The sequence below is a fragment of the Labrus mixtus genome, chromosome 18 (assembly GCF_963584025.1).
Source record: "Labrus mixtus chromosome 18, fLabMix1.1, whole genome shotgun sequence".
Classification (NCBI taxonomy): domain Eukaryota; kingdom Metazoa; phylum Chordata; class Actinopteri; order Labriformes; family Labridae; genus Labrus; species Labrus mixtus.
In genome coordinates, this window is record NC_083629.1 from 17,419,872 (window position 1) to 17,446,813 (window position 26,942).

At 39.0% G+C, this 26,942-nt stretch overlaps 2 protein-coding genes across 7 annotated transcripts in view; both read right to left on the reverse strand.

Annotated features, from left to right (window-relative positions):
- Positions 1-11,012, reverse strand: part of sash1b (SAM and SH3 domain containing 1b) — a 46,766-nt gene extending 35,754 nt beyond the window's left edge. Inside the window, exon 1 of the mRNA XM_061063890.1 lies at positions 9,834-11,012. Within this exon, the coding sequence (XP_060919873.1) occupies positions 9,834-10,316 (483 nt within the window). The 5' untranslated portion in view covers positions 10,317-11,012. The remainder of the gene's footprint in view (positions 1-9,833) is intronic.
- A 1,287-nt stretch (positions 11,013-12,299) lies between these two features.
- The window catches only part of stxbp5b (syntaxin binding protein 5b (tomosyn)), a 34,545-nt gene continuing 19,902 nt past the window's right edge, over positions 12,300-26,942 (reverse strand). The window contains exons 12-29 of one of the 6 annotated variants that reach the window (XM_061063471.1): positions 26,331-26,478; positions 26,093-26,160; positions 25,948-25,988; positions 24,471-24,691; positions 24,075-24,259; positions 23,599-23,724; positions 23,219-23,370; positions 21,898-21,960; positions 21,771-21,827; positions 21,642-21,689; positions 19,273-19,323; positions 18,897-19,025; positions 17,907-18,146; positions 17,194-17,551; positions 16,696-16,861; positions 16,314-16,425; positions 15,901-16,121; positions 12,300-15,803 (exon numbers count right to left, since the gene is read on the reverse strand). In XM_061063471.1, coding sequence (XP_060919454.1) covers positions 15,762-15,803; positions 15,901-16,121; positions 16,314-16,425; positions 16,696-16,861; positions 17,194-17,551; positions 17,907-18,146; positions 18,897-19,025; positions 19,273-19,323; positions 21,642-21,689; positions 21,771-21,827; positions 21,898-21,960; positions 23,219-23,370; positions 23,599-23,724; positions 24,075-24,259; positions 24,471-24,691; positions 25,948-25,988; positions 26,093-26,160; positions 26,331-26,478 — 2,428 coding nt within the window. In that variant the 3' untranslated portion in view covers positions 12,300-15,761. The remainder of the gene's footprint in view (positions 15,804-15,900; positions 16,122-16,313; positions 16,426-16,695; positions 16,862-17,193; positions 17,552-17,906; positions 18,147-18,896; positions 19,026-19,272; positions 19,324-21,641; positions 21,690-21,770; positions 21,828-21,897; positions 21,961-23,218; positions 23,371-23,598; positions 23,725-24,074; positions 24,260-24,470; positions 24,692-25,947; positions 25,989-26,092; positions 26,161-26,330; positions 26,479-26,942) is intronic. The other 5 variants (XM_061063472.1, XM_061063473.1, XM_061063474.1 and 2 more) reach the window with 5 other exon arrangements.

Sequence of the window (26,942 nt, forward strand, 5' to 3'; positions counted from 1 at the left end):
GTATGCAATAGTGTCAGTTGACTTGTCATATGTAATTCATAAGGGAGGAGGGTCTTAGCTGATGTGGAGAGAGGAAGAGAGGAGAGGAAAGTGGGTCATATTATTAAGATACAGCATTCACTGCACTGCAGGAGCGTGACCTTGGCTTTTTCCTCTTCATAAAAAAAAAAAAAGGCCCACAGCCCCAATGAAAGGTCAGGTACAATGCTGGCTTTACAGCATGCAGGCTCACATGCATTGGCAGACCTTGGACTGGTTTGACCAATAGCACACAGCTGGATGGAGTCAAAGCAGTGAACTCCTGTACTGCAGACTACCAGCATCTGACTCTGCTGGGAAGCTGCTACATGGGACTGCCAGTCACTGGACAAACTAGAACTGATGTGTGACTGTTATTCCACCCTCCGCCTCACAGTGGGATTTTCTCTAGAAAGGGCAAAGTGCAGTTGTCCATTTAGAGAATATTACATCTATGACTGTTCTCAGTGGGGTAACCTACAAATATCACATACATAGAAATATATTTATAATGCAAACTATATTATAAAGAAAAATAATAACACAAAGAGATTCATATTTAGACTTGTGTATCTTTTCTTCAACTCAAGTCATTCTTATATTTACTTTTATTTTACGACATTCCCTGTGTGCTACTGCATCTTACATTCAGAGAGTAATACATACTAAAACCGGAAAAAAAGACCACCCATGACTGCTCCTGACTAAGATGGATGAGTGTCATGTCATGGCACATTGCACCAGCTGTAAAAGGGGCGTAAGTCTAATCCCCTTGGCCCTTCGGGACCATATCACGAATGGGCCAACATGTCACACAAATGGATTTGAGGCCTGAGCTTTGCTTAAAGCTACTAAAGTCAAGTCACGACATTTTCCAATTGACCTTTTTAGAAAAGTTTACATAACACATATGATACATGAACACAAAGAAACTGGAGTGAGTGGGCTGGAGCAGGTATGTACCAGCTCGTAATTGCGCTTCTATGGGCTTAAACTGCCGGGGGGCCTGGCACCTTGAGCTCGTGTCTCTTCCCCTCTCTCTGTGCATTCACATCCTATTACTGAATGTCACCGTCTGTAAATCTTCATGTACCATGTAAGTTACTAATAGTATATCTTCCTGGGAGCTCCTGAGCCCCCTTGTCTCATAGGTTCCTCTGGATTGTTGGTCCTGCTGCTATGGACCCCACCTCCTGACTCCAACTGCGGTGTTCATGTGTTACTTTTAATGACAGCTGTCCTTTTCTATCGGAAAGGTATCCTTAAATGACTTCTTTCCCTGATGTCCGACTCTATCCAGTATCCTATCCCTACAATAAAGGCACAAAAAGCCCCCCAAAAAATAAAATTAATAATATATATATATATATTTTTTTTCTTACTTGACCTTCGGGGGGGGGGGGGGGATGGTAGGGGAAACACTGAACAATAATATCAGCCTACATCTATTATCATTATTCTAAACATTAAAGTGAATCTAAGAGCTACAACTATTAATATCAGCCTTACATCTATTATGATTAATATAAATATTAAAGTGAATCTTAGAGCTGCTCAGCTTTAACCCCTGTCATTAACATAATTAGTGGTCCCTGTTTCCTCATCATTACACTTGTTAATGTTAATAATTGATTGATCAGTTTATTATGATACTTAGTTGTTACTGCTAATACTACAAATACTTTGACCATTATTACTGACATTGTAGCTATAAATCTATCTTATTCATTGTTGTTGTTGTTGCTCTGTTTGTCTCTATCCTTCTTCGTCATGCCTCTCCTTCTATCCCACTTCCCAAGCCCAACACAGTGTCGGCAGATGGCTGTTCAACATGAGTCTGGTTCTGCTCAAGGGTTCTGCCTCTTAAGAAGTTTTTCCTTGCCACTGTAACTTTGCTATATGTTGCTTAGTGCTCATGGTGGATTAATGTGTTTCATTTAGTAGATAATCTAACAATTAGTAAGGTCCTTTACCTGCTCCTTTGTAACATAATATAACAATGAATGCGGTCTAACTGAAGGCAGAACCATCATGTCTGATAGGTTTCTCAGAGACATGTTGCACAGAAGTTGAAACATGAATGGAATGGAAAGGGGAAAGTTGTGTCTGAAAACATGTTAACATATTGTATCCTTCAGAGTCTACATGAATGTGGATTGGAAACATGGAGATGGTAATACAGCTAAATCAAGAACAATGTCAGAAGTAAAGAGACAACTAGATTCACAATTTATTCAAATTTTACTTTGGAAAAAATACTTAAATGTTGTTTGTTTAACAATTAAAAATGTATTATCCAATGTCTCACAGGCAATCCAACAGGATGTTAGAGTAGCTAACAAAACTAATCTACCTCCACTGAGGCTTTGACCTGGGAATAGTAGAGAGAGGCAGTTAGCTCCTAACTGTCTCAGAGCATTATTCAGGGGAGATTGTAGTGTTACTAGAAGAGAGCAAAGTGCTGAGTTGAACAGCAAGAAAAGCTTGAAATACATTCTAAACCTGACTGGCAAACATCTGCAGAGATTTGTCATGTCTACTCTGTTGTTGTCTTGTTTCTTTTCATCTTTTTGCATATTGAATGAGCAGCGGGGATGTTCTGTCTGTGTGGACAAGATGGAAGGAAAGGCAAATATACATGAATTCAATGAAATAGACTAAACAATGGATCAGGTCTTTATTATGTTTATTAAGTCTGGGAAAATGCGAATAAATGTATAAATTATGTGATTCATAAATGAAAAGGTAGTATGTCTCTATTTTGAGCTCTGACTTGTAAACCTAGACCAAATGGCTGCTTCTATGTAGGGTAATTCTTTACCCACTTACTACTTCTGATCAGATTTTGACTTGGGGACTCTGTGCAGGATTTAATTACAAGGAAAAATCAATATCATGATTCACCAAATAGATGCTCTGTTTGAGGATAATCTGGGGTAAATTAGTGGACTTAATTCAAAATTCAATAGCTGAACAGCTGAACACAAGGCAGCACTGCACTTGAGATGAACTAAAATACAGCATTCAAACAAAGTATCAACTTTCAAATCAAAATTAACTAACTACACAATCCTGCCAATAAAGTTATTCCGTCTTCATATAAAAAGAATCGTTCTGAATAAATACCATATCCTTTTCACAATTCCTTTGCTTAACGCATTGAATCCCAGTGAGTCACATTATTAATACTGTCCACATAGAATTAACACTAATGTACCAAGAGAGTCAGAGCATGTCAACACATTATAAGCTGCTACCGATACATGACCTATATTTCAAAAGAAATAAAGAGGAATTAAAAGCTTGCAATGTCTTTATTGATAAACAAAAAAAGTCAATTTTATTGTCACGCAAAAATGTGAGTCATGTTGGATTATCGTAGTGAGAAATGGCGTCTAGACAGTTTAGTTAGGTTTAGGTTGGTCTCAGTACTGTACAAACAAACTACAAAATGTTTGCTGTTTATGTTGTAGTGCTCTTAACATTAAATACATGATAAATACATACCAAGGAAATGGTTTCAAAATTTGAAATGTCATGAAAATAAGGAAGATGAACAGTTCTATAAATGGAATAAAAAGAATGATCTAAATTACATCAGGTATCTGCAATGTACCAAAACACTGCATTCAATCGTGCAAAATGTACAACCTTATGCATTAAGGAACAACAAAAGAAAACAACTGCATTAGTTTGATGGTGCCTTTCTTTGAAAGGGAAGACCTCTAATCTTCCTCTTATAACAAGGGTCCTCTGCATGACTGAGTGAAAACACTGCTGAAATGGCCCCATCTTGCACATGCAGTAAAAATAGCACTGCAAAGAGCATGGATCCAACCCTTGTAATGAAACTTGATCAAGGTCAATGTAATATGGCTCATAGACCTCCGAGACCATGGTGCTGATATAATCCTCAGAGAGAGAGAATGTCATGCCAATAAAGCCATTTGAATTGAATTGAGTTGAATTGGCTACGAGTTTATAGAAGAAAAAGAGAGCGGGAGAGAGAGAGAGGCGATTCTTCTATTTTTTTCTTGTAAATGAACCAACTTTTAACCAGCAGTTTCATTCAGCATTTTTTTCTGCTTAACAATTTTACCTATTTACCCTTTTTGGACACTTACCGTGAGAATTATGGAGAAATTACAAATGTTGGACATACTTCCACATACTTGTTTGATGTTAAGTAAATAATGATCATGTGCAAAGACCTTTAAATCCCACTTTGATTAGAACTAACATGACCCAATCTCATCTTGCCTCTGGGAAATTACAAGTCTAACTTTATTTTAGAAATAAATTTTTTTAATTAGAAATCAAATTCACTGACCACAACAGTGTACTGTTATGTGTCACTTAATATATTATTCTTTAACATCAGAAACACACGATTAGGAAGCAGAGCATTGTGCTGGGCTCAGTTCTTGCTCTGATAGAGTTGAAAACTTCCTCTATCTTTTCTGTCTCTTGTGTGTCTGCCACAAAGCAAAAGGAGGCTTTCAACAGCGCAGTGATTTAAATTCAGAGAGTGCTCATTAGTTTCAAAGACCTACTTAGCATTATTATACAATAGCTCAAGCAAGAGCGATGAAAGAGTGCTTCAAAAGAAAAATATTTTTACTTGAAGAAAAAAACAGACCCTCCTCATTTTTGTTTTCAAATGTTAAGTCCTGAATAATAATAATGTTTTTCTGTGTGTGTGATGCTCTTGTCTTAGTGTCGCTGGGCAAAGCCCTTCCAGATGCTCTCCTGAATAATTTCTACTTGAAAGCAAAGCTACATGAGGGCAGAAGGCTGTTTGGAAAGAAAATTAACTGGATAGAGGAATATACAAAGAACAATGAGCTGCTTGGTATAGCTCTTCAACTTTTAGTCCACTTACCCTGGACAATTCTAATATGAAATTCACAGATATAGGTCAGTGATTATGCCCTGTTAAACACAAGAGTTTACATTATACATAGCTCAGTATTCCCTGTGTGAACAACATATGCAGCTCTGATACCACTCAGCAGTGATGTGATGTGGAGTGTCTGAATATGTGCTGGTACGATCACAGCTGTCCTTGTACTGTCCTGTTTTGCAAAGAAGAGGGACAGACAATTGCATGAGAAACACGTTGGACACGAATGTATCGAATCCCAGACTATAAGCGACAAGCATGTTAATGGCATGTTAAGCTTCTGAGTGCTGTGTACAATACTGTACGACCCCCCTTAGCACCATCAGTGCAATAAGCCAGCAATACCTCTGTAATGGCCCAGTAGTTTGACTTAATCTATACTGACATAACATGAATCAAGGCTATAAGTAGGCCTACCCTTTGGTGCACTACATGGTAAGTAAGATGATGGTAATGGATAGATCACCAATCAACACAACCAAATATGAATATATAGATTATATAGATTAAGATATGAATTGTAATGCACATAGAATGATATACAATAGTGTTAGGCTGTTGCTATTTAAATCAGGAAAATTATTTTTATTGTACTGTAACTACAAAATTGTGGCAGACCTAAATGTCAAAATAACTAAGCTACCACTAATAATAATAATCAATAACATTTAGCTAGACAGATCACCAGTGCTGAAACAATCAGGACATAAACAGTTGATACACAACTAATGGGCAATTTTACAGTTTTCTTGTAGTTTGTTTGTCTTGTTTTTCCTGTGTTGTCTCATTATTTATATTGTGTAGGTCGTTGTGGTTGACTTTGCTGATTTGTGACGTGTATATTGATCATAATGAGCAATTAAAAATAAATTATAATAACAAACTAATGTTCAATTTTGAGTTTCTATTTCATCTGACTTATGTTCAGAGAGAGCCTGGTGTAAGGAAAAGGTAACATGCTACTCCAAACAGAAATGTCCCGGCTGTTCTCAAACCCAGAAACTTGTTTTCTTAGTTGTCTTATTTAAAAAGTTGAAAAGGTTGAACTTCTATAGTAAACAGAACAGTTTGAACTGATTGATGTTATCTACCCTTAAACTTAAACCAAATATACCACTTCTCATAACTATTTACAGGTCGTCCTCAATGTAATGTAGCACCAGTCCTCACGGTGTAATCAGGGCTGGTGTTTTAAACCCAACTTTGTTCAACAAAAACACTTCCATTCAGTCCCTATTTTATTTTGACAAAAGCAGCGACAGCTGTCAGCTGCTGCAGAGCGTGTATTTTGCCAGGTTCCATTCAGACGGGCTTTTCTTCTGACAAAAGAGGCCTGCTGGTTTTGCTTGTCCTCCGATCCTCTGGCAGAGCTACACAGGGAAATCTTCTGAACAACTAACATTTGTTGCCCATTCTGAGGATGTTTTTTTCAGGCTGGGCACTGTGATGAGGCCTTCTAGAGATTTGAAGCCCTTTGTTAAGACCGCTATAAAGGGAATCCTTCCCCATCAGGGTCTGGACGTGATCAACATAATACATGTTTTAATGTCAAACGATAACACTGATTATTTGATGAATGTTAAGATATCATTATATTCATCATTAAGAAATTAACAATCGCATTTTAAATAAAAATAAGGCAAGATTTATGTTTCATTAAGAGGGAAGGGAGCATGGGGGAGCTACGTCTGCACATTGAACTGCAATTCTGTATGTGAGCAGATGCTTATTGTAGAAAAGTTTGCCATTTATCCTTTGATATGGTAAATCAAAATCCAGTTGGTCAATGTGAGCATCTGTTATGTTTTTATGTTATGTATGACAAGTTCATGGTTGTAAATGTCCTGTAATTGTTTTAAGGTAGGACTTTATTTGACATGTTGCTCTTGGATATCCTGTTTTGTGGAAATCCCTAATACACATCAGTGAAATGTGCTGTGCCATCGTTTAGGTCACTTTCAGCTAAACCAGCTTTTATGGCATTACTTTTCTCTCTCTCTCTCTCTCTCTCGCTCTCTTTTTCTATAAACTCGTAGCCAATAGGTCCTGTGAGCCTGAGTGAACTAGTCATGCATGCAGAAGAGTCAGTAAAGCACATTGCACACTGGAAATAGATTGCAATATCAAAACCAGAGAAAGAAACATCGTGGGATTACTGTGATACCCGATGAGCAGACAGAACAGGGCCTGAGGATAAGCCCTACTGTGGTTGGATCTCAGAGATTGAACACAAAACTGCCAATTGGCCCAGAGCTGTTTAAGTTCAAGCAAAGAGGTATAGCTGGCAGAGGCAAACTTAGTCTGAAGCTAATATAAACTATTCCTGATGACAAAATCAACATACTTATCTTCATACTTCCATTGTCCGTCTCTTAAATCAACTAAATTGAATAAAGCTGAAAGGCCAAACTACTCTGTTATCATAGAGCCAAAATCAACTCTTTACTAATGAGCTGCTCTCAATCAAGGTAGTTCTCTATATTCACAGAGTAAAAGAAGGGATCGTGCCTCAATTCAGCAAGAACTTAGAAAGTAATGAGCCATGTTTGCTTTTTTCTTACAAAAAATACAGCAAGAAGACATACTCAACCAAATGTAAAGCACTCTAAATCTGAAAAAGCAGTTCAACACTTAAAGATTTTTTTAGGGAAGATCACTGGCACTTTGTTCATGCTGCATCAGCTAACTAGCAGAGCATAAACTTAGCTACTATCCCATTTTCACCACTTTTAAATTTGGCTCAGTAACCCTCAAAGGTTTCGCCCTGTAAATGAACTTAAATCCATACTGTACATGGCTGTGCTTCCTCCAGCTGCTGATGCTTTCAAAGTCTGAAGAATTCAAGAAACTTCATGAATCTCACTGTGCAAGCACTGACTGCAACCTAAAAAAAGGCTGGAAGTGAACCACAAAGTGCCTCTGCACTTAGTACTTTATAGGGTTTGAATCTTTCATGAACAGAATATGCTTGTATGTGAAACTGGCCAGAAACACACAACACTGTAGTAAAAATGTTACTGTTGTAAAGACAATGGCACCACAGAGGGATAAAATAAAGGTTTCCAATTAGGTTGGTATTCTGATTTATTCTAATAATGACAAACACAGTATAATTTTCCGTGTGTGGTACATCAGGCTGCACTAAAGGAAATCTTGTATAAAGGCACTCAAGTTAAGTAAAGTTCTCTCCTGGCTAAGTGCCAGTGCCGAGAGCAGGAACTGTGCCTCCGGTCTTAAAGTGTAAAGATATTCTGGGGACGTGTCCAACAGTACCTCTTCACAGGGATTCATTCTGACAGTCTTTAACGATGCAGCTGAAACTGTTTGGTATCACCAGTGCACCATGTTTTGTCTAATGGTTAACATCAGTTTCCTGTGATATAATCAAATACAGCATCCATCAATCACGCCTTCCACTGACAGTGACAGATTGTTAATATAAGGCTAAATGTGCCTCTCAGCTGGCCTCAGACCAGTCACCGAGTGTATTAAAGACTGAATGGATTTTGCCATAGCCAAATAAATATCCTCTGCAATTACATTAACTGACGGTTTCTGCAGTAAACACATACTGGACCATTGTCAGAGCAGAGAAGATCCCCAGAAATGAAATGGCATGCTGTCAGTACATGTATGATCCGTGCAGAAAACATCTGTCATCACGGCAGTCTGATCCAGTGTCCCACTGATCTGCCCGCAGAGGTCACTGGACCTTTAACCCCTGTCTAATGGCTGTGTTAACTGTGATGTGTAAGGATTATTTTCAACCCTTCAGTTACCAGTTCGCCTGTCTACCAATAATCCCAGATTCATTGAAAACCTGAAGTCTAAAATACTGTATTAGCAGCTAGTGTTTAATAGCACAGATTAATTTAGCCCTTGGTTTTAAATCAGTTAGTGTGCATATGCTTCTTTTTTAGATTTCACTTTTGCACAATACTTTAAATATCTTAAAGTACAGAAAAAGAAACCACGAGGAAGAAGAACTTAAGAGTGCTCACTTCTTGTTCAATCTAGTGTTCAATGCCGTGAAGCTGCATTGCAATTTGCAGCAATTTTCATGCTTTTATAAAAGCATACAAGTCTCCTCTGATTTCACTCCCTCTTTCACCCATTATGCCATCACTATTTAGCTCATCATGTGATAATAATGCAGCCCAGTGAGGTCTCCTGATCACCGAATGATGGTGCCAGCCATTGATTTAAAAAAATGTTATAACCGATATGTTTTGCATTCCATGTGATTAAACAATGCGTAAATGTGTCTTTAATACCATATTTTGTAGTTGTAAATGACACATCTTTCCAAAAGAAGGTAAAGTCATACACAAGACAAACAGCTTTGACGGGAAAGCCCTGAAACTGGTAGAATGCAACAAGTTGAACAGCAATTCAGGAATTACATAAATAATCACTAGTAGTTTGAGCAGCAACTACAGCAACAAGAGAATACATCTTTGTGAAAATAGTTGCAAAGCATTTCATGGAAACTAAAACTGACATAAAACCCAATGCTTTGTTTTATCGATTTTTCAGTACAGTGAAGATCAGAAAGAACTATGAATCTCGTTTCACTTCTCTCTCTCTCTCTCTCTCTCTCTCAGTCTCTCAACAAAACTAATAGATTATGGGTCAGTTACCTGTTTATCATTACATGGAAAAGTAGAGTAAGACAATATTGGGAATGATAGTAACCAACACTATATTGTATAGCAGAGCTTTGACAGTGAAACCAAGGCCAACTTTGATGCAATACAGAACAACAAGTGGACGTCAGCAACATCAAAGAAATTTGTCACACTCCTCATCACAAACACAACATAATAAGCGTATTAAATTCCACAAGACAGTGCTTGAAGAGCCAGTATTTAGTGTCAACATACTGTAAACAAAGGAAGGGAAAATGACCTACCTTATGGGTGTAAGGTGCGTCTCCAAGGTTGATCCCATCTTTAGCCAGTTTATCCCTTATCAGCACCTTAAGCTTCAGTTTGGGATAAGTCACAAAGTCATTACAATCTGTGAATCTCAGGTTATGGTTTCCAGGGCAAGAAGCCTCATGTATTCTTGATGTGTGTGAGTGTGATCCCAAAGTCCCGAAGTCTTTTTCTCTGTTTGGGTCTGAAGAGTGGTTGCAAGTAGACGTTCCAATTGGCTCCAAGGTGAAATAGTAGCTTGGTGCTTTCCTTCTGTCTTCATCCTTTAGTTTGTGCACTGCTGCAAGGAGCCTGTGTCTGTGGTACTCGATGTGGACACCTATGGCATCCAAGTCTGGTTCTCCAATCTGTTTGCACACTTCCAAATCATCATACCCATTGTCAATGAAAGACTCCAAATATTGGGCCAGATGGAGCTTAGAAAGCCACTCCAGGACAAGGTTTGGCCCTTGGCTCATTTTTAAAAAAAAAAAAGGATATAAAGAAAGCCTACCTTATCTGTTCAACATCATATCCTTTTACACTTCTGCTGGGGTGTTTGCAGAGGAAATCCAGCAAACTGGTCCATGTATATCCCACCTCAAACACATTCACCTGTTCAATTCTACGTTTCAGAGACATCTATTAGGTTCGTGCTGAAGCATTAGATCTGATACAAAGTGGATACCAGGTTTCTGCATGCTAGAAACAAACTGAACGGTCAAAGTCCTTTAGATGAACCAAAAAAGAAACCCTTCTGAAGTTCTCTTGATCAACACAGACAGGGTCATGCTGTCCTTTTGCCGCCTTTCATAGTTTTAAAAGGCAGGATATTAAAGTAAAAGGTAAACCCCCATTAGGAGAATGTAGGTTGTTTTAAAGCCAGAATAGTCCAATGTTCAACTTCTTTAACGTCAGTTTGTGTAGTAACTAACGTTATGAAGCACATTTTTTAGTAGTTGCCTGTCGTCGACGTAACGTTAAAGTTTACGAAAGCTAGTGAGAAGAGAACAGACCTTTACCGGGTAGACCACGTTTCCATAAAGTTATCTTCTGTGTTAACAGTTGGCGTCTTCCGAGGCTGCCTCTGTCGTCTTTGTTTCATTCATCCCAACAGCTACAGAGCAAGACACGCAGGTCCATCAAACATTCATCCGGAGCTAAATGTTGCCGTTGAACGCTGAAGCCAAAGCGATGTATAAAAAGGCTTTTTCCCCCGATAGAAACGCTCCTTGAGCAGCAAGAACACATAATAAATCATCCATACGTGTTCAGAGCGCACATGTTGGGCATTACTTTGTGTTTGCCTTCCACCTTACTCAACTTTTGTCGACCCACCGCTCCATCCGCTGATTCAGTCCAAGTGAGGATGCTGCTGCTCAGCCGCGCATTCACTCTCTGCTGTGGTTTCGACCCCGATGGACGACGGGAGTTCAAGGAGCGGTGGCGCCACCTGCAGGGGCTTCTGGGAAACGTAGGACTCGTTAATAAAAATAAAATAAACCAATGACAACGACAAAAACTATACATTTAAATAACATTACAGACAAAAACATGTAAGTGTTTTGATTTTTATATTTTTATTTATTATAAATTTAAATTTTATTTATTATTAAAAAATGTCAGTCTTGTTTATTTTTTATTTTTTTAATGATGTGTGCCACAATTTTATGTCTTGGCCTGCTCTTCTCGGAGTAGAGTCAGATGTTTAGAGTTTTAATGGTATTTTTATACATGCATTCTTACCAGACGCCACAAAGTTTTGGTTAATCAAGCAGTTTTAATAGTTTGACCAATGAAAATGAAAATGATTTTATTTTCATTTTCATTTTTATATTGCGGTCTCAACATGCCCAAACCTTGGATTTTTTTCCCCGTTTATCTTTAAATGAAAATACTCAGTATTATATGAAGCATATTCTAAAAAAAATGTTTACTGTTTTCTGTGGTTGCAAAAAAACTTTGTAAAATGTGTACGATGAAAATATTGGCATACATATTTTCACTTTTTCCGCAGATGGTATTCCATAATTAAGGCAGTGCATCTTTCATTTTAACATAAAAATGACATTAATGGAAATAAAAAACAATTCAAATAAAGAAAAATATGTTATTATACAGAACTGAGACAGAAACATATGAGATGAAGTCAACAATATATTTTTTAAGGGGAATAAAACTTCCAACACTTGTTTTCCACTGGAAAAATGTTGAGGAAAAAAAAGATGTGTAATGTCCTAACTCTATTCAAATTGTGCTTTAAATTAGGGTTGCACCAGGTTGTAACTCAGGATGCTCAAAGCGGTGCTTGATAAGACTATTAATCTATATCTGACCTCTGACCTGCAGTGGGATATGTTAAGAAAGAATGTCCTTACCAGTAATAATGAAACTTCATCTTTGAAATAAAATCAGTGAACAAACAGGAAACAATGAAACAGAAAACACAGGACAAAACATGGTATGATTGGTTTTACATTTATTTTCCATTGCACAATAATATATATATTTATATACTGTATCTACAGTCTAAATTGTTTGTGGCAGCAGATTAAGTCAGACATCCATGTGAAATTTATTTTAATAAAACTGTACAAAAATTGCCTACTATGAGAAAATACTGCAACTCCACAGATATTCATCCCAGAAGACAGAAAGACGGATGGATGGAAGTATGGCGACTGAGAAACCCTCGAGCTCTCCTGCACGCTGCTCTAAGCCAAACTTTGCTTTCTATGCATTTCTACAGCACAGGGAAAGCAAGACGTTTTCATGGAGCATACAGTAACATAAACAGATGTACCAGTAAATAAATAAATCCTCTCACACTTATACAATTGGCATGATCAAACAGCATTGGGACAGCCTCCGGATGTGTGACGAGAACTTGAGTTTTTGTTCAACATGGTGGTAAATACAAACGCCAGAAGAGACAATCTCTAAGAGGGATAATACATGGTTGTTTCAAGTTTGTAAACACTTAATATCATGCATCCTTCAATGTGCAATAAGGGACCATTTAGGACATATATGTTGCAAACTGAAGCACTTCAAAGTTGAGGCCACACTTTGTAGAAAGACTCAGCGGCCCACCAGGAGGAGATGACCCTCCTGCAGTAGCAAAGCTAGATTCAGAGATGAGCATGTTCAATATAGAACCAGAAAATATTTGGCATGTCTGGATGATGGATCCTTATGCACAACCATTGTTTGGACAGTAAATCTACCCCCATAATAACATTAAAGGTGTCTTTAATAGATTATTGAAAATCAAAAGTATACATACATTTGTTTTCAAATATATAAATATATCATAGAATCATTAACCAGACATTGAAAATAAATCTGAAAGTGAAGCAATCAGCAAAATTGGCAAATGACACAGATAAGCATAGGTTTTTGTCATGTTTTGGTCCTTTCAAAAAAACAAGAAAATGGGACAAGAAAAAATAAAGACATTACAAATCATACTAACAAACTTCTTCTAAATACAAAAAATAGTGCAAAACCCACTCAGCTGCTCATTTCTGTGGGTTTATATCAGTAGTATACAGTAGAGAAGATTCAAATCAGTCAGCTAAAAGTGAAGGGTTTTATTCCAAAATGCTGTACACCCATCTTGGATAAAACATTTTTTTGGTGTGATTGATAGCTGATCATCTCCCAAGTATACAGCATCTAATACTCTCAAATCTAAGTGAATTGATCAAAAAAAGTCTCACATATTTTGTTCGTGCCTGCAACCATTTTCCATGAGTCCTTTGATATGATTTTCTTTGGTGGATATCTCATTTTGGAATGAAACTCTTCAGATTCACCTTGCCTGTCCTCTGAACACAGCAGTTAGGGTAATGAGGTTGGCATGCCCACAAAAAAGAACCCAAATCCAAATCAATCTACTCTACAATCTTCTCCCCCTTTACACACAGCAGACTTCTTGACAAAAGAAAATAAATCCAGACTGACTCTAAACTATGTTTTTTTTTTGGGTGGGGGGGGGGAAACTCTAGACAACTGTGTGAAATCAAGCAACTCTTTGGTGTCGTAAAAGAACATGGCCGCAAGCATACAGGATCTCACGTTGCCCGAACCTGCACTGTCAGATTTGTGTCCAGCTGTCGTGTAATTGACAACATTTGGCAGCAATCTGGACCGACAAAGTCTTGTATCTCTTTTTTTTCAAAACAAAAGCCCCAACAGATAATGCTCCTACGTTGACACAAATAGCAGCATATCCTTGCACCTCGTGAAAAAGAAATCTAATTACAATAGAACTCTAGTTAATCACATTGAAAAAACACTGTCAAGCAAAAACAAAAACCTAAAAGGACCTATTGTAATACACTGCATCTATGTAGTATTATAAATATTGGCGCCCATACACATATTCCAGAATATATGTATGTTCACAAACACACAGACATACACATAGGTAGAGGTTAGCATATATGCATCATGAGGCAAAGGCAGAAGAGAGTTTTTTTTCTTTTTTTTTTTTTAAGTGAATGGTTCAGAGAGAGATGACCAATGGCACTGTGTGGAACACTCAAGGGTGCTTGGTCATTTCTACTGGCAGCTACGAATACAGACAGCATACCTTTACCATTGTGCTGAAAGAGACACATGCTTTTTTTCCCCTACACATTGAGAAACGAGACAAAAATCAACTCACGCTATGACAGGATAGCGAAAAAAGAAAAAAAAAATCTGAGTAATCATGTATAGATAAAATCTTTATCGCAAAAACTAAAAATTGTAACCAAAATATACATTTATGCTAATCACATGGAGGACAATCTTTGTCTTGCCCTTCAACACGTCATCTTTCTCTTACATGATTTAGCTACAGCCCTCCAGGAAAGCAATACGACCTTCACAGGATTTCCAGTGTCTCAACTCTAAATTTTTTATGATAGATCAATGTAAACTCTTCATCAGGGGTAAACATTTTCAGCACTTTATTTGTGCACTTAATCAACAAACAGATAAATGTAATGCCCTTAATACAAACTTATTTTACTTGTTATATATTACACTGCTCCAATAAATAATCTAATTTCGAAATAAAGCCAAAAGGGACTCTCAGAAAACTCGCCGTTTGTTTCTTTCTCACCTAAAACAACTTGGTTGCTGTAAGAGAAATGGTCATGATGAACTAGTGTTCTACCAGCCCTTATTCGGTGAGAGGCGATAATTCCTCATCGCTCTGTCTACTTTCTACGATTTGAAGTGCTTGAAATGCCTCTTCTGGACAATAAAAAAAAACAAAAAAAATAAAGAAAGCGCAGAGATCAAATTCTTCAAAAAATTCAGACTGGAAAAACAGACAAGTCCTTCATTGATTCAACCACTCCTATAGATATACACATCTATATTGACTTGATTACAGTCGATTTTTAAAGGACGACGGGTCATCAGACTTTTTTTCCTCGTGTAAGTCCACTGTGTTTTGCAGACACCATAAAGGGCAGGGAAAGGAAAAGAGAACACTTGCAATCAGGCCACCACAAGTACAGGTTTTGCAGAATTGTCTTTCCTCTTTCAGAACAAAACAGCAGGGTGTGTAGATATATATGTGAGATATATATGAGTGCATGGCGGATGGATATGAAAAGGTCCCCCCTCTCTCATTCCTGTCTCGCAGGCTCTCGTGAAATGGAAAGAGAGATTCTGAAGGGCTTCTCTTCTTCCATTTCTTTCCATTCTCATTCTGTTGGTTTCGGGCCGGTGTGTACTCGGTGGCAGTCCTCTGGTGACCAAGGTAATGCCAGAGTGTGTGATATTGTGCTGAGAATAAAAGCATGAGCCTGTAGAGCAGAACCCCCCCATGTGGAGAGAAATAGAGAAGAGATGAATTGGGACCTGCAGCTCCTCAGAGATACTGGTGTGCGTGATTACTGAGTCCGATTCTCCACACGCTGCCATCAGAGCTGGTACCACTTCTTATCTTTGTACTTCAGCATCATCTGAAGAGAGCAAAAGAGAAAAGATCAGAGTCAGAAGCGAAAAAAAAAGTTGATGTGAGAATATTCTTGAGTACATAATGAATTCTCAAGCGCGTACATCATGAGCATGTTTGGAGAAGGAATCTGCGCTGGCCATCATGGCTGCTGTTCTCTCGTCCAGCTCGCCCAGTTTCTGCCCTCTCTCGTCCAAAGCTATTCGGGCTCTTGCAAGGTCTCCAACGACCCCGGACGCTGCACCCTTCATGCCCTCCATGCCCCCAGGGCCGGGGATGTGCTGCGCCAGGCTGCGGGAGGCCTTACCGGCAGCTGTTTCACCAACTACCAAAGGCAAAAGCAGAAATCCAGTTATCCAGGTATAAAATGTAAACATTCATCTTGAAATATAATCCGTTATTGGAATATCAATAATAGAGTGTCAAAGTTAATATTCAATATAAAAGTAAGTCAATATGTACAATTTTATGTGGGTGGAAAAAAGTTAGAGTATGATACAAGGGCATCTGTACTCACATAGGTCCTCCCTGTCCAAAGATTGAGCTCCTCCCCCAAAAAGGCCTTTGAAGAAACCTCTGTTAGGAGCCTCTGGTGTCTCCACAGGAGTGAATAACTCACTGAGCATCTCCTGAGGAAGACACAAACATCAGCACTTCAGTCTATAATGCGTGTTGAAATAAAGACTGACATATAAAAAAGTATACTACCACAAAAAAAAAAAAAGGTATTTATACCCACATTTTAGTTGTTTCCTCCAACATGGAAAGTTTTTTTTTTTTACAGATTTAGAATGATTGGATTTGATTGTAAATCTCATAATCTACTCAAGGGTGTCTGACCTGCAGGCTATCACGAGTCTGCAAGAAAGTCTCATCCACTAGTTAAAAGATTATCTGACCTGCAGGTTATCGCAGGTCTCCTGGCTGTAGGTGATCCTCTGGATCTCGGTGGAGGAGGTTAGGTACAGGGCCTGGCCCAGGTTAGAGAAGCAGAACGTTCTGGCTATCCTCATATCTGTCAGCGGCAGGTAGTTCATGTCTAGCAGAGGCCGTAGACTGGGCAAACTGTCAGGATATAAAGAGGGAACATTATTATTATTATATCAGAAGACCATTATTATTAGGCTTTTTTTGCCTTTATAGGAGAGACAGGACAGTAGATAGTTGGAAATTGGGGAGAGAGAGAGTTTGTAGGACAACATGCGGGAGAGGAGCCAAAGGGCAGATTCAAACCTGGGCTGTCAGCTCTGAGGAGCACAGCCTCTGTACATGGGAGCGCGCAAACTAACCACTCGGCCAACGGCGCCCCAGAACATCATACAATTTTTTACAATTGTGATAAACAAATGTTTTCATTATCTGTTTGATCTTTAGTAAGTACATACTAGAGGGTTTACCTGAGAGTCATGATGTGTCCGTTAGCACAGAAACATGCGATGCAGTTCGATCCGGCCATCTGCACCACATCGGCCCTCAGCACAAAGGAGGACTCTGTGATGTTGTGTTTGTAGAGTCGGGTCTGTGAGGGCATAGCCAGCACTTTGGCCTGTTTCTCTGAACACAGCACTGCAAACTGGGAATCCTGACCCTCTTGTGACGAGGGAGGGGTGGCTGGCCTGCGCCTCCGGCTCTTCTCCTTCTCCTCATCTGATGCATTCGCGTCATACCATGGCTCGTAGGAAGGGGGCAGCAGAGCTCCAGCGGCGTCCAACAAGGCCATCGTCATAATTCCTCCTTTGAGGCTTGCCATGGTGCCTAAAGAACAAGTTTTAGAGAGGGGATTTTTTTTTTCAACTTGAATGAAGAGACAGCCTTTAAATTAGCACAGAATGCCATGCAAAGTAGATCTCTTCATTTAGGACAGCTGCACAATAACTGTGACCCAAATCCACAATTCAACCTACAACCCACCCAGTTTCTGATTGTCATGTGATATATCTAGTAAAAGTAATTGGCTTTTTTCCAGAAAAAACAAAGGGACTGCACACAATATTTGGCATGATAAAATGATACAGTGATCCTAAAACATGACTTTCTACAATAAAAGTTATACTTCTTTGGCCCACTGTTAGCAGGTGAGTTCAAAATCAAGTTCAGCAGAGTTTCTTACCGCAGGAGGAGATGCCGACGGGTTGCTGCAGCCTCTGGTCTCCGCCGGGCGGCATGCTGAGGGCCACCATCATCACCGAGCCCTGGGTGGTTCCCACCAGCAGACAGGGACTGACCAGGCTGTCATTCTTCCTGGGGAAACTCTCGCAGAAGTGAAAGGAAGAGATGGCCTCTCGGGATTCTCTCTCTATGCTGGTTACACTTGAACTACGTGAGCGGGTGAATGAGTTGTCCTTGGCGTCTGAACAATAGGAGTGAGAACAAACAAAGGAGAAAAAGGAAACAGTTTGTTTTAAAGTTGAAAGTTGAAGCAGGGTTCTCTGTGCAAACAGGAGGATAAGAGGTGGTAATGACATGAAATTCACCAGGTGAAAACCAGGTTAACATGTTAGAGCTTTGTTTCTTATTACTGTGTGTTTAGGTTAGTGCACCCACTAACTAGTGCTCACCAAAACAAGCTTTTTGACATTGAGATGCTTTTGCACATTTTGCAGTCAGGAGTGATTATTTTGGACAATGGTTTTTATGATGTCCTTTTCACAATTAAATCTGACAACAACATACTCAATGTGAAAAAATGCAGAAGAAATGCATGTAGTACTACAGGGACTCCCAAGGAAGAACTAGTATTTAAGGAGCAAGAATTATTCATGGCTCATTACTGTGCTGAAGGCAGCTGAAGCACAAGCTTTTACCCTCTTTAAAACAAGCTAATGATGGATCCCAACAGAAACACAGAAAGATCTGTGACACAGAGGGGACCGCCCGACACGTGTGTTCGTCACAAGGAAAAACTGAAAACAAGAAAAGCAAGTTTTTTAACACTTGGCGGTGGAGTCAGCCGAGCTTCCTCAAAAAAAGAATCAAACAGTCATTGTGAGAAGATTAGTGTCATATGTCAGCCCTTTCAGAATAAAAGCCTCAGCAGCAGCAGGGGTTAGTACAAGTTATCCCACTTCAGACCAAGTCAGACCGCGGCTGGTCCACTCACTGAGGACGGGGACTGACATAGTTCTACAGACGCCCGCCTTCCGGCTCATCTCCGCTGCAGCTTTGTCTTCGTTCACACTACAAACACGCTTCTTACATGTGAGAGAGCGCCAACGCTGGGACCGCTCCTCTGCTCACAGTGCAAACAGAGACAGAGTGTTTGTCTAAACTTACAGTAAACATCCCAAAACAGCAGAAATCTCACAATTAGACCAGCGTGCCAGAAGAGAGAAAAAGAAGCACTCTCAGACTTATCTTACGCTGTGAAATAGCCACAAAACAGCAGAAGTTTCAAATGACAGAAGTAAAAAAAAAAAACCTGAAGGTAAAAACATTAAGATGTTTCAGAAGCTTAGATTCAGTAGTTTTTGGCTTACCCTGGTCTGGCCTTTGCTCGTGAGACGAGCTAATTTTCCGTGACATCTTGGCTGTAACAGAAACAAATGTTCCTATTTTATGAGATAAGAATGAAAGCTAATAGTGATTGTTTTTTGTTTTTTTCAATCTATAAGATAATAAATAAATTTAATTCAAATCTTAATACTTCAGTTATCATTTGTTTCACAGTAAAAATCATTGAAAATACAGTTTGATTCATTCTTAAGAGTAGTGATCAGGCTGAAAGACAACTGTTGACGGCATACACACAGAATATAATGTCTGACATTGAGCATTCATGTATTGTTTTAAGAACAATATTCTATTGTCTCTCTTGATTATTTGACTTCCTGTCTGCTACCAGGAGTGTTGCCAGTCTTTTAGAATAAACACCCAAAAGTTGTCTGTTGCAGTCTATAACCACCCTTAGAGAAACCCTGAGAATATAAATGAAGCTGCGAGGCATCACAGACAGCAGTGGGGCCTGTAATATCAAACAAAGCAAGAGGCGGACAAGAAGTGAAGTAATTGCAATTCAGTGAACATAGTTATGCACAGGGAGAAGGAGGAGGAAAAATCAGCAGATAGCCAAACACGGAGCTGAAATCCTGGAATCAAGAACACAATCAAAGAGACACAATCCACTTCAACATTTAAGTTAGATATTAGTGCTATAAAGAATAAAGCATGATGCAGATTTTCTATGCGTTTGATTAAATTGCTTTCGGTCCAGACTATGAAGGCTTCATAGTTCAGTCAAAATATATAGAGAAAAAATGCATAGAAAATGTGATGTCTGGATCTACAAAGGAATCCTGTCATGCACTTGATAAAGAATCCTTATGAATTTCATAAATCAGCTTTTAAGAACCCCAGACCTTGATTAGTAAAACAAAACATTTCATAATTGCACATGTTTCTTTCATTGGCACAAGATGCACAGATTGACGCAGGATTAAGGCACAGTGTGGTTAGATTGCTGTTATTCAGAGAGAAAAGAACGAATAGTCAGAGGATCATAGAACTGTATATATAAAGTGGATGTAGCCTCAGAGTCGGAGAATCAAAGCTACGTAATGCAGTAGCGTTTTAAACCTGCATTCTATCTAATGGCCAGCAGGGAGCGACTCCATTAATGATCTAAACAAATTTCATGGTTTGGACGTCTACGAGAAAATGACACTACTCCTTTTTGATTTAAAACCTCTGAGACCATTTTTTTTATCACAAGTTTATGGTCTCATTCAGTAATTTCAAGTCTTCTTCAACGCTGCATGGTTCTCTGTTTGTAAGCTAAAATCCCATTTTGATTCAAATACATGAGAAAGGGAGGTTATGGTGCTGCCACTTCATGATTGATAAGTTGATACCACAGCAATCAGAAAAGTGTCTCACGAAGTGTTAAAAACTAAAAAACACTGTTAGCTGAAGTTGTTCTATTTATTAAGCCGCCATTCTTGTATAAAGCCTTCTCTTCTTTAGCCAAAATAAGCCTTTCCATTCCGGATGCATCTCGCTAACGAAGTTACCGTAGCACTCATCAGTGTATAGCAGTTGCAATTAATTTTAAGTGTTTAAAGGTCATTTTTATCTGACAAATATATTTCAATAAAGCATTTTTATACTCAAATAATAATGTTTTTTCTCTTCCCAAACAACGTTTAAAATGCCTGCTGACTCATCCTGCACTTAGGGGCGTTTTTTTCCACCAATTACAAAACTTTGTCGAAGGTAACAATCCAATAAATTTATCTTAACATTACAGTTTGTTACGCCTCCTATCTTGTGATTGGTTCCATCCCGTTTCAGTTGGAAAAACATCAAGACAAGGCAGTTAAATACTCAGAAAGTTCTGTTTTATGGGGAAATAAAACCTTGTCATGGCTAGCCAAAATTAGCCTCTATATTAGAATAATGTACACTGAATTCCCGAATGCGCCCTGCTAACTAAGCTAGCACTAGTTCAGTGTTAGCTGATGATACAACGTTTTTTTTTCTAATTTCCTTAAAAGTCTTGTCTTTACTTTAAAAAAAAAAATCCTAATTTAACATTAACAAAATATTATTACATTACAAACAACTTGTTGATATTTGATTCTGCTAACACTGTCTCATATCCAAGAGCAAAACTCCTAATAAGAATCAAAGTTACAGTGAATTCAAATGCACACTGCTTTCTAAGCTAGCATATTTTAAGCTCCACACTCTCATACAATTTTCATAATAAAAAAAAAATCCAACATGGCGAAGGCCAAAATGCAAAACTAGAGGCCTCAAAATTCCTAAAAACAAAACTATTACGTCACAATGGCTACGTCCACTTTAAATATACAGTCTCTAGAGAGAATACATGTGGATGATACAGTACCAAAGTCATTGGCAACCGTCTTGGAAAAACGTCTGCTTTTGTATTTCACTGGAAATAAGGTTCAAAGAGACAAATCAGAAAACTGCAGCAATGAAAAAAAAATGAAACAGCTTCTCTAACATACAGTACCCTTCTCTATGAAGTTCTGCTTTCGTTCATCATCTGAATTGTTAGGTGAGGTAGATCCTATGTGACAAATGGCAGCATTGAAGTAAAGTATTTAAAAATGACAATCTTTGACTTTGAGGAGACTGACCTGAAGTCGGTGATTTGCAGCGATCCTCTGAGGGGTTGGCCCCGTCGTTGGAATCAGAGAGGGCTGCGGGAGGAGCGAGAGTGGCATTAAAACACAGCAGAATTTAGGTTATTCTTTTAGAATAATCTCTGCATGTCTATGCTATTTCCTGAAGTAAATATAATGGAAACAATAAAGGGTCACCTATTTGAGCAAAGGGCAGGGACAGCTACCCAGACAGTGTAGGAAAAAAAGCCACACTTGAGTTCACTTCACAAATCTAGAACAAGTCTGATAGCTTAGGGTGCCAGCACTGTTTGTCGAGGAAAATAGATAGTAGGATTTAAAGATACACAACCGGATTTTGTTGAAGTGCTCTCAAGTCTCCCAATTTCCTCCCAGCTCACTGTCAAATGTTTTAAAAAGTCAATAGAGAGGATTTGGGGGGATTTCGGGTAGCTAAATCAATAACAAGGAGTGTATCCTTATGAGAAAACAGGGAAAGTTCAGAGGAGAGAAATGATACTTTAAGGGTGTAGGAGAAATTCTGACACAACATGACTTACTGAAGTGAGATGAGCGTAGCTTTTTCACAGAGTCAGAATACAAGTTAGAAAGTCTGGACATGCAAGAAGTCACAGGTGGAACGTCTTTACCACAGAAAGAGAGCGACAGTAAGAACAGTGACACAGGAAAATGATCAACAGTGCAAACGAAAAAGAACGATACGAGTCTCAGGGGCTTGCTGCAGTATTTCTAATTAAAACTAAACAGTAATCAAAATACATTCTTCAAGTGTGCATAAATTAAACTTTGCTACTCAAGACAGTGCAACCTCAATGAAAGAGTTTTAAATGTAGCGGCAGACCACTGAGACTGAAAAGAATGAATAACAAACAAGATGATCAGGCAGAGACAAAAACACAGTAAAAGACGTGACAGAAATGTTCACACTAAAACAAACTACTAATCATGAGTTGGCACTGTTATACCATTACAAGAATCAAAAGTAAACACTACTGCAGTGATACAGCTTTTCCTCTGACTGCAAAGATCATTTGGTCTGTGCAACTGAACAGATGGAGAATCTGTCAGTGATGCCCCCTGTTGAGGGACAGGAGCTACTGCAGGGGGCGGTGCTCATGGTGCGAAGTCAAAGCTGCTGCCAAGTGTCAGCCCCCGCATCCCTAACCAACCTCTAACAGTCAGAGTCAGAGCCCTTCAGATAAATATTTGGATTGCTAAATATAGGGATATAACAAATAATTAGGGTATTTAATTAAGCTGTAAATTGAATGCGTAAGTTCCAGAAAGTGACCGATAGAAAAACATGTCAAATCACCTCCAGAGGGCTGCCGTTGTTTACGCGGGGAGCGAGGCTGCCTCTGGTAGGGATCAGATGGGCTGTACAAATCCGATGTGCCCATGTTGAGGAGCAGAGTTTTCTGGAGGTAGTCCACCACAGCGAGACCACTACTGTTTCCAAACACCACACTGAAACACAGGAGGAATGAGTAACAGAGTGGGTCTTGGGATTAAGATGCTATTTTTGTCATCAACTCCTTGCAATGAACAAGCATTACCGGTATATCCAGTTTCTGTGTGACTAAATGAAACTAAAGCTTCTACATGCAGAGCTTTAGCTGCTGCACAGGGATAACCATCACAATCAAGACACATTTTTGAATGAAGTCACTGTGATCTCTAGCTGTGAGGACTTACAGGCCATAAGAGGAGTTGATAGCCAGGCTTGTGATTGGCTGAGGTGGCTCCCCGCTCACCCACACCAGCTGAATCACCAGCTCCACCTGGTAGCCCGGAGACTGTTTCAGCGGGGAGCTCCGCACCCTGCATCAAACACACAGCAGGATGAGACAGCAGGCTGCACATGACACTGGAAAGATTTATCACCTATGGTGCAAGTCACACTGGCAAGATCGTTTTTCATAACTGATATTCTCCCATCAACCCTTTTCACTTACAAAACATTTTTTTCATTTTTAATATTTTTGTAAACAGGATTATTTCCCTCTGGTGTGCTAATGTGGAAATATCTTCAAGGACTGAGGACTGAAAGGATCACTTACTCAAATAACCTTTTTAGCAACACTTTTAGGTTTGTTAATTATGACCTAAATAGCTGAGTAAAACTTTAACCATGATCTTGCAAAAAAAAAAAACAATGTTGTAGTCCTTACTGTAGGCATGGTATATTGTCGCGGGGTCCATCAGAGGAGTTGCTGCCGGTGGAGGGCTGAGTGGGAAGCTCGCCCTCCTGCGGGCTGGAGGAAGCTCCTGGGGTGGGAAGGGTGGGAGTCTGCTCCCCTCCTGGATCCGGGGAGTCCCCGTCGCTGAACTCACCCTGCATCCGCACCTCCAAAAGCTGAACACAAGATATGACGTCTCACAAAAGGCTGTTACATCTCAAAACAGCTGTAAATGTTTCTTTTCTAACCACGGATGACCTCTGAATTATCTCACAGTCAAAAAAAGAAGAAGACGTAAAACCAAGGTTTAAACAATGATAAATATATATGACAAGAAGTTGACATGTTTCTGATGACACATTGAAATGGATATAATTGTATACCAACCTGCACAACTTCAGTGGTGATCTCTTGTTTGCTAAACCTGTAGACGATAACATGGGCGGACACACCGGCCACACAGAGCATCCTGCTCTCTGGGCACCAGGACAAGGTCTGGATAGCAAACGGGTCCTCTTCTACGATATCCGTGCTTGGCTTCTCCTCCTTACCTCGAGTCCTTTCAAACACCTTGGCAGTCTTTAGCTTGTACAGCACTTGAAGCATTACTTTGAGAGAAAAAACAGAGGAGTAAGAAAGATATGATGCAGTGTGTTCAAAATGATAAACAACAGTTCTAGGCAGCATTGAGTTTGTAGTTGACGAGGGATTATTATAAGCTGATCGTTTGCTCTTCCTGACATTGTTCCCTTTTTTCTAGATCCTTCCTTGCGTTGTACTTACTCTCTGATGTACGTCGCTTTGGATAAAAGCGTCTGCTAAGTGAATTGTAGAATTGTAGAATTGTAGAACTGTATTATACAAACAACTTCTCTGAACAGTTTTGGGGACACTTTTTACGCAGATGACACCGTTGTGTATACACAAGAGATGTTTCCAGGCAACTTGTCTGAGGGTAGACAATGTTATTTGGTTTGCAGAGTGTGGCTAACGTTAGCGGTGCTAGCAAAACCAGCAAGTTAACTTCCACATGACTGTGCCAAACGTGATTACACACTGCTTTGGTTGATATGCCAGATCTTACACAGCCTACATACATTTTTATCTAAATTTTTCACGCTGCTCTGAAGTATTATCTGTTCACTGTGCTTGTTTACATCCTGGTGTGTAGAGCAGGCCCATTAACTGGAGATACAGCCAGTTTGAGCATGAAATTTGAGCGGCATTGAGGACCAATATATATGAATATTTATAATTTGTCCAAGCGACTACTAATTCTGGCAAGGGGATAAGACATTTAACCGTTTAGTCAAGTAAGATAAACTTTAAATGTAGTCAGTCTAAACTATTCAAGCATCCCAAATATACAATATGTGCTTAAACAATATAGTCAGCTACTTAAAAGCTTACCATGGCAAATAGAATCAATCTTAGCGTTGTCAATTGCATCCTACACTTTAAATGAGTATGTTTAAATGTGCCTCGCCAATATCTGAGAACCATATAAAGCTAGCTCCATACAACAATTTTTTAAAAACTACTGAATTTCTGAGGATAAATTCTTTGTCTATTCAGTTCATACAAAATATTCATTTCCCTCTGAATACTTTCCAATGTTTCATTCTTTCAATGTCATAAGTTTGAAAAAGAGAAGTATGAATGGCCTTTGTATCCTGTTTGTTTGACTTGATGATAGGGAACTGAAGTATTATAACTGGACTGGTTGGTATTGTACATATATCTTAACCTGCCATATGTCTTCTGATGGTAATTAAACATGTACTGTAACAACAGCCCAGAGCCTGAAAGAATACCACATAGCTCCATACAAATAAATGGAATAAAATCAAAGGAAACTACTCACATGCAGAAGCATCCCAGAATTTGATCGACCCGTCAGCATGTCTATTTATTGGACCAAAAATTTAAAATAAATATGAGATCATTTGGAAAATGCCAGATGATGGTATGTGTATGATAACTTCATCCTTTGATATTAAGTCACTTACCCGGTGATTATGATCTCAGGGTAACTCTGAGTGCCTTGGCCCCAGTTTCCTCCACTAATGGGCCATTCCTGTGAAAAGAAAACAAATGCTCAGTTAATAAGTTAATTTACATGACAAAGTTAATTTTTTTAAAAGGCCTCTGTGATTTTTGTTACCAGTTTAAGCTCATATCTAATGTATCCAGAAGTTATTTCCAGTGGCCAATGCATTCTAAGCACAGATAATAAAAGTGATTTACCTTCTTACTGTAGCCTTGTCTCTTTTGCCGGCTGCCGACTGAGTAAAGTGCAGGAATGAGTTCAGCAGGGCAGTCGGCAAAGTACTCACAGCAGGTCACCGGTGACTCATGGATAGTCAGAGGATATGGATTCTCAAATATAGGGTACCTGCCAAGACATTAAGCCATATGTTAGATTGGAAAATTACCATGTCTGCATGTTTTCTGCACGAGATGCAACGATGTCTCCCTTGCAATACTGTCGCTTCTCTTGACTGACCAATCAACAAGTTGAAATGTTCAATAAAATTGCCATGACTTTGTATTTTAACAAATAAATGTTTGACATTGAAACCCAAAGATCTGGACTGTGACCTCTGACCTCTGACACACAGATTCATGGTCATCTTTCACCTCAAATACTTTGGCTGATGATTCAAATTTCACAGCTAGCTGATAATAAACTGAGTTTCAAAACATCAACAGTGAGATGGAGGTACTGTTTGGTGCTGGAAGTAAATCCAGGTCTGCATCTTCTCTATTTATGGTATATGTTGGCGAGCTGCCTTTAGTAATTACAATCACTGGATGAGTTTTAATATGCACCCACCCACACTGCATAATGCAAGAGCA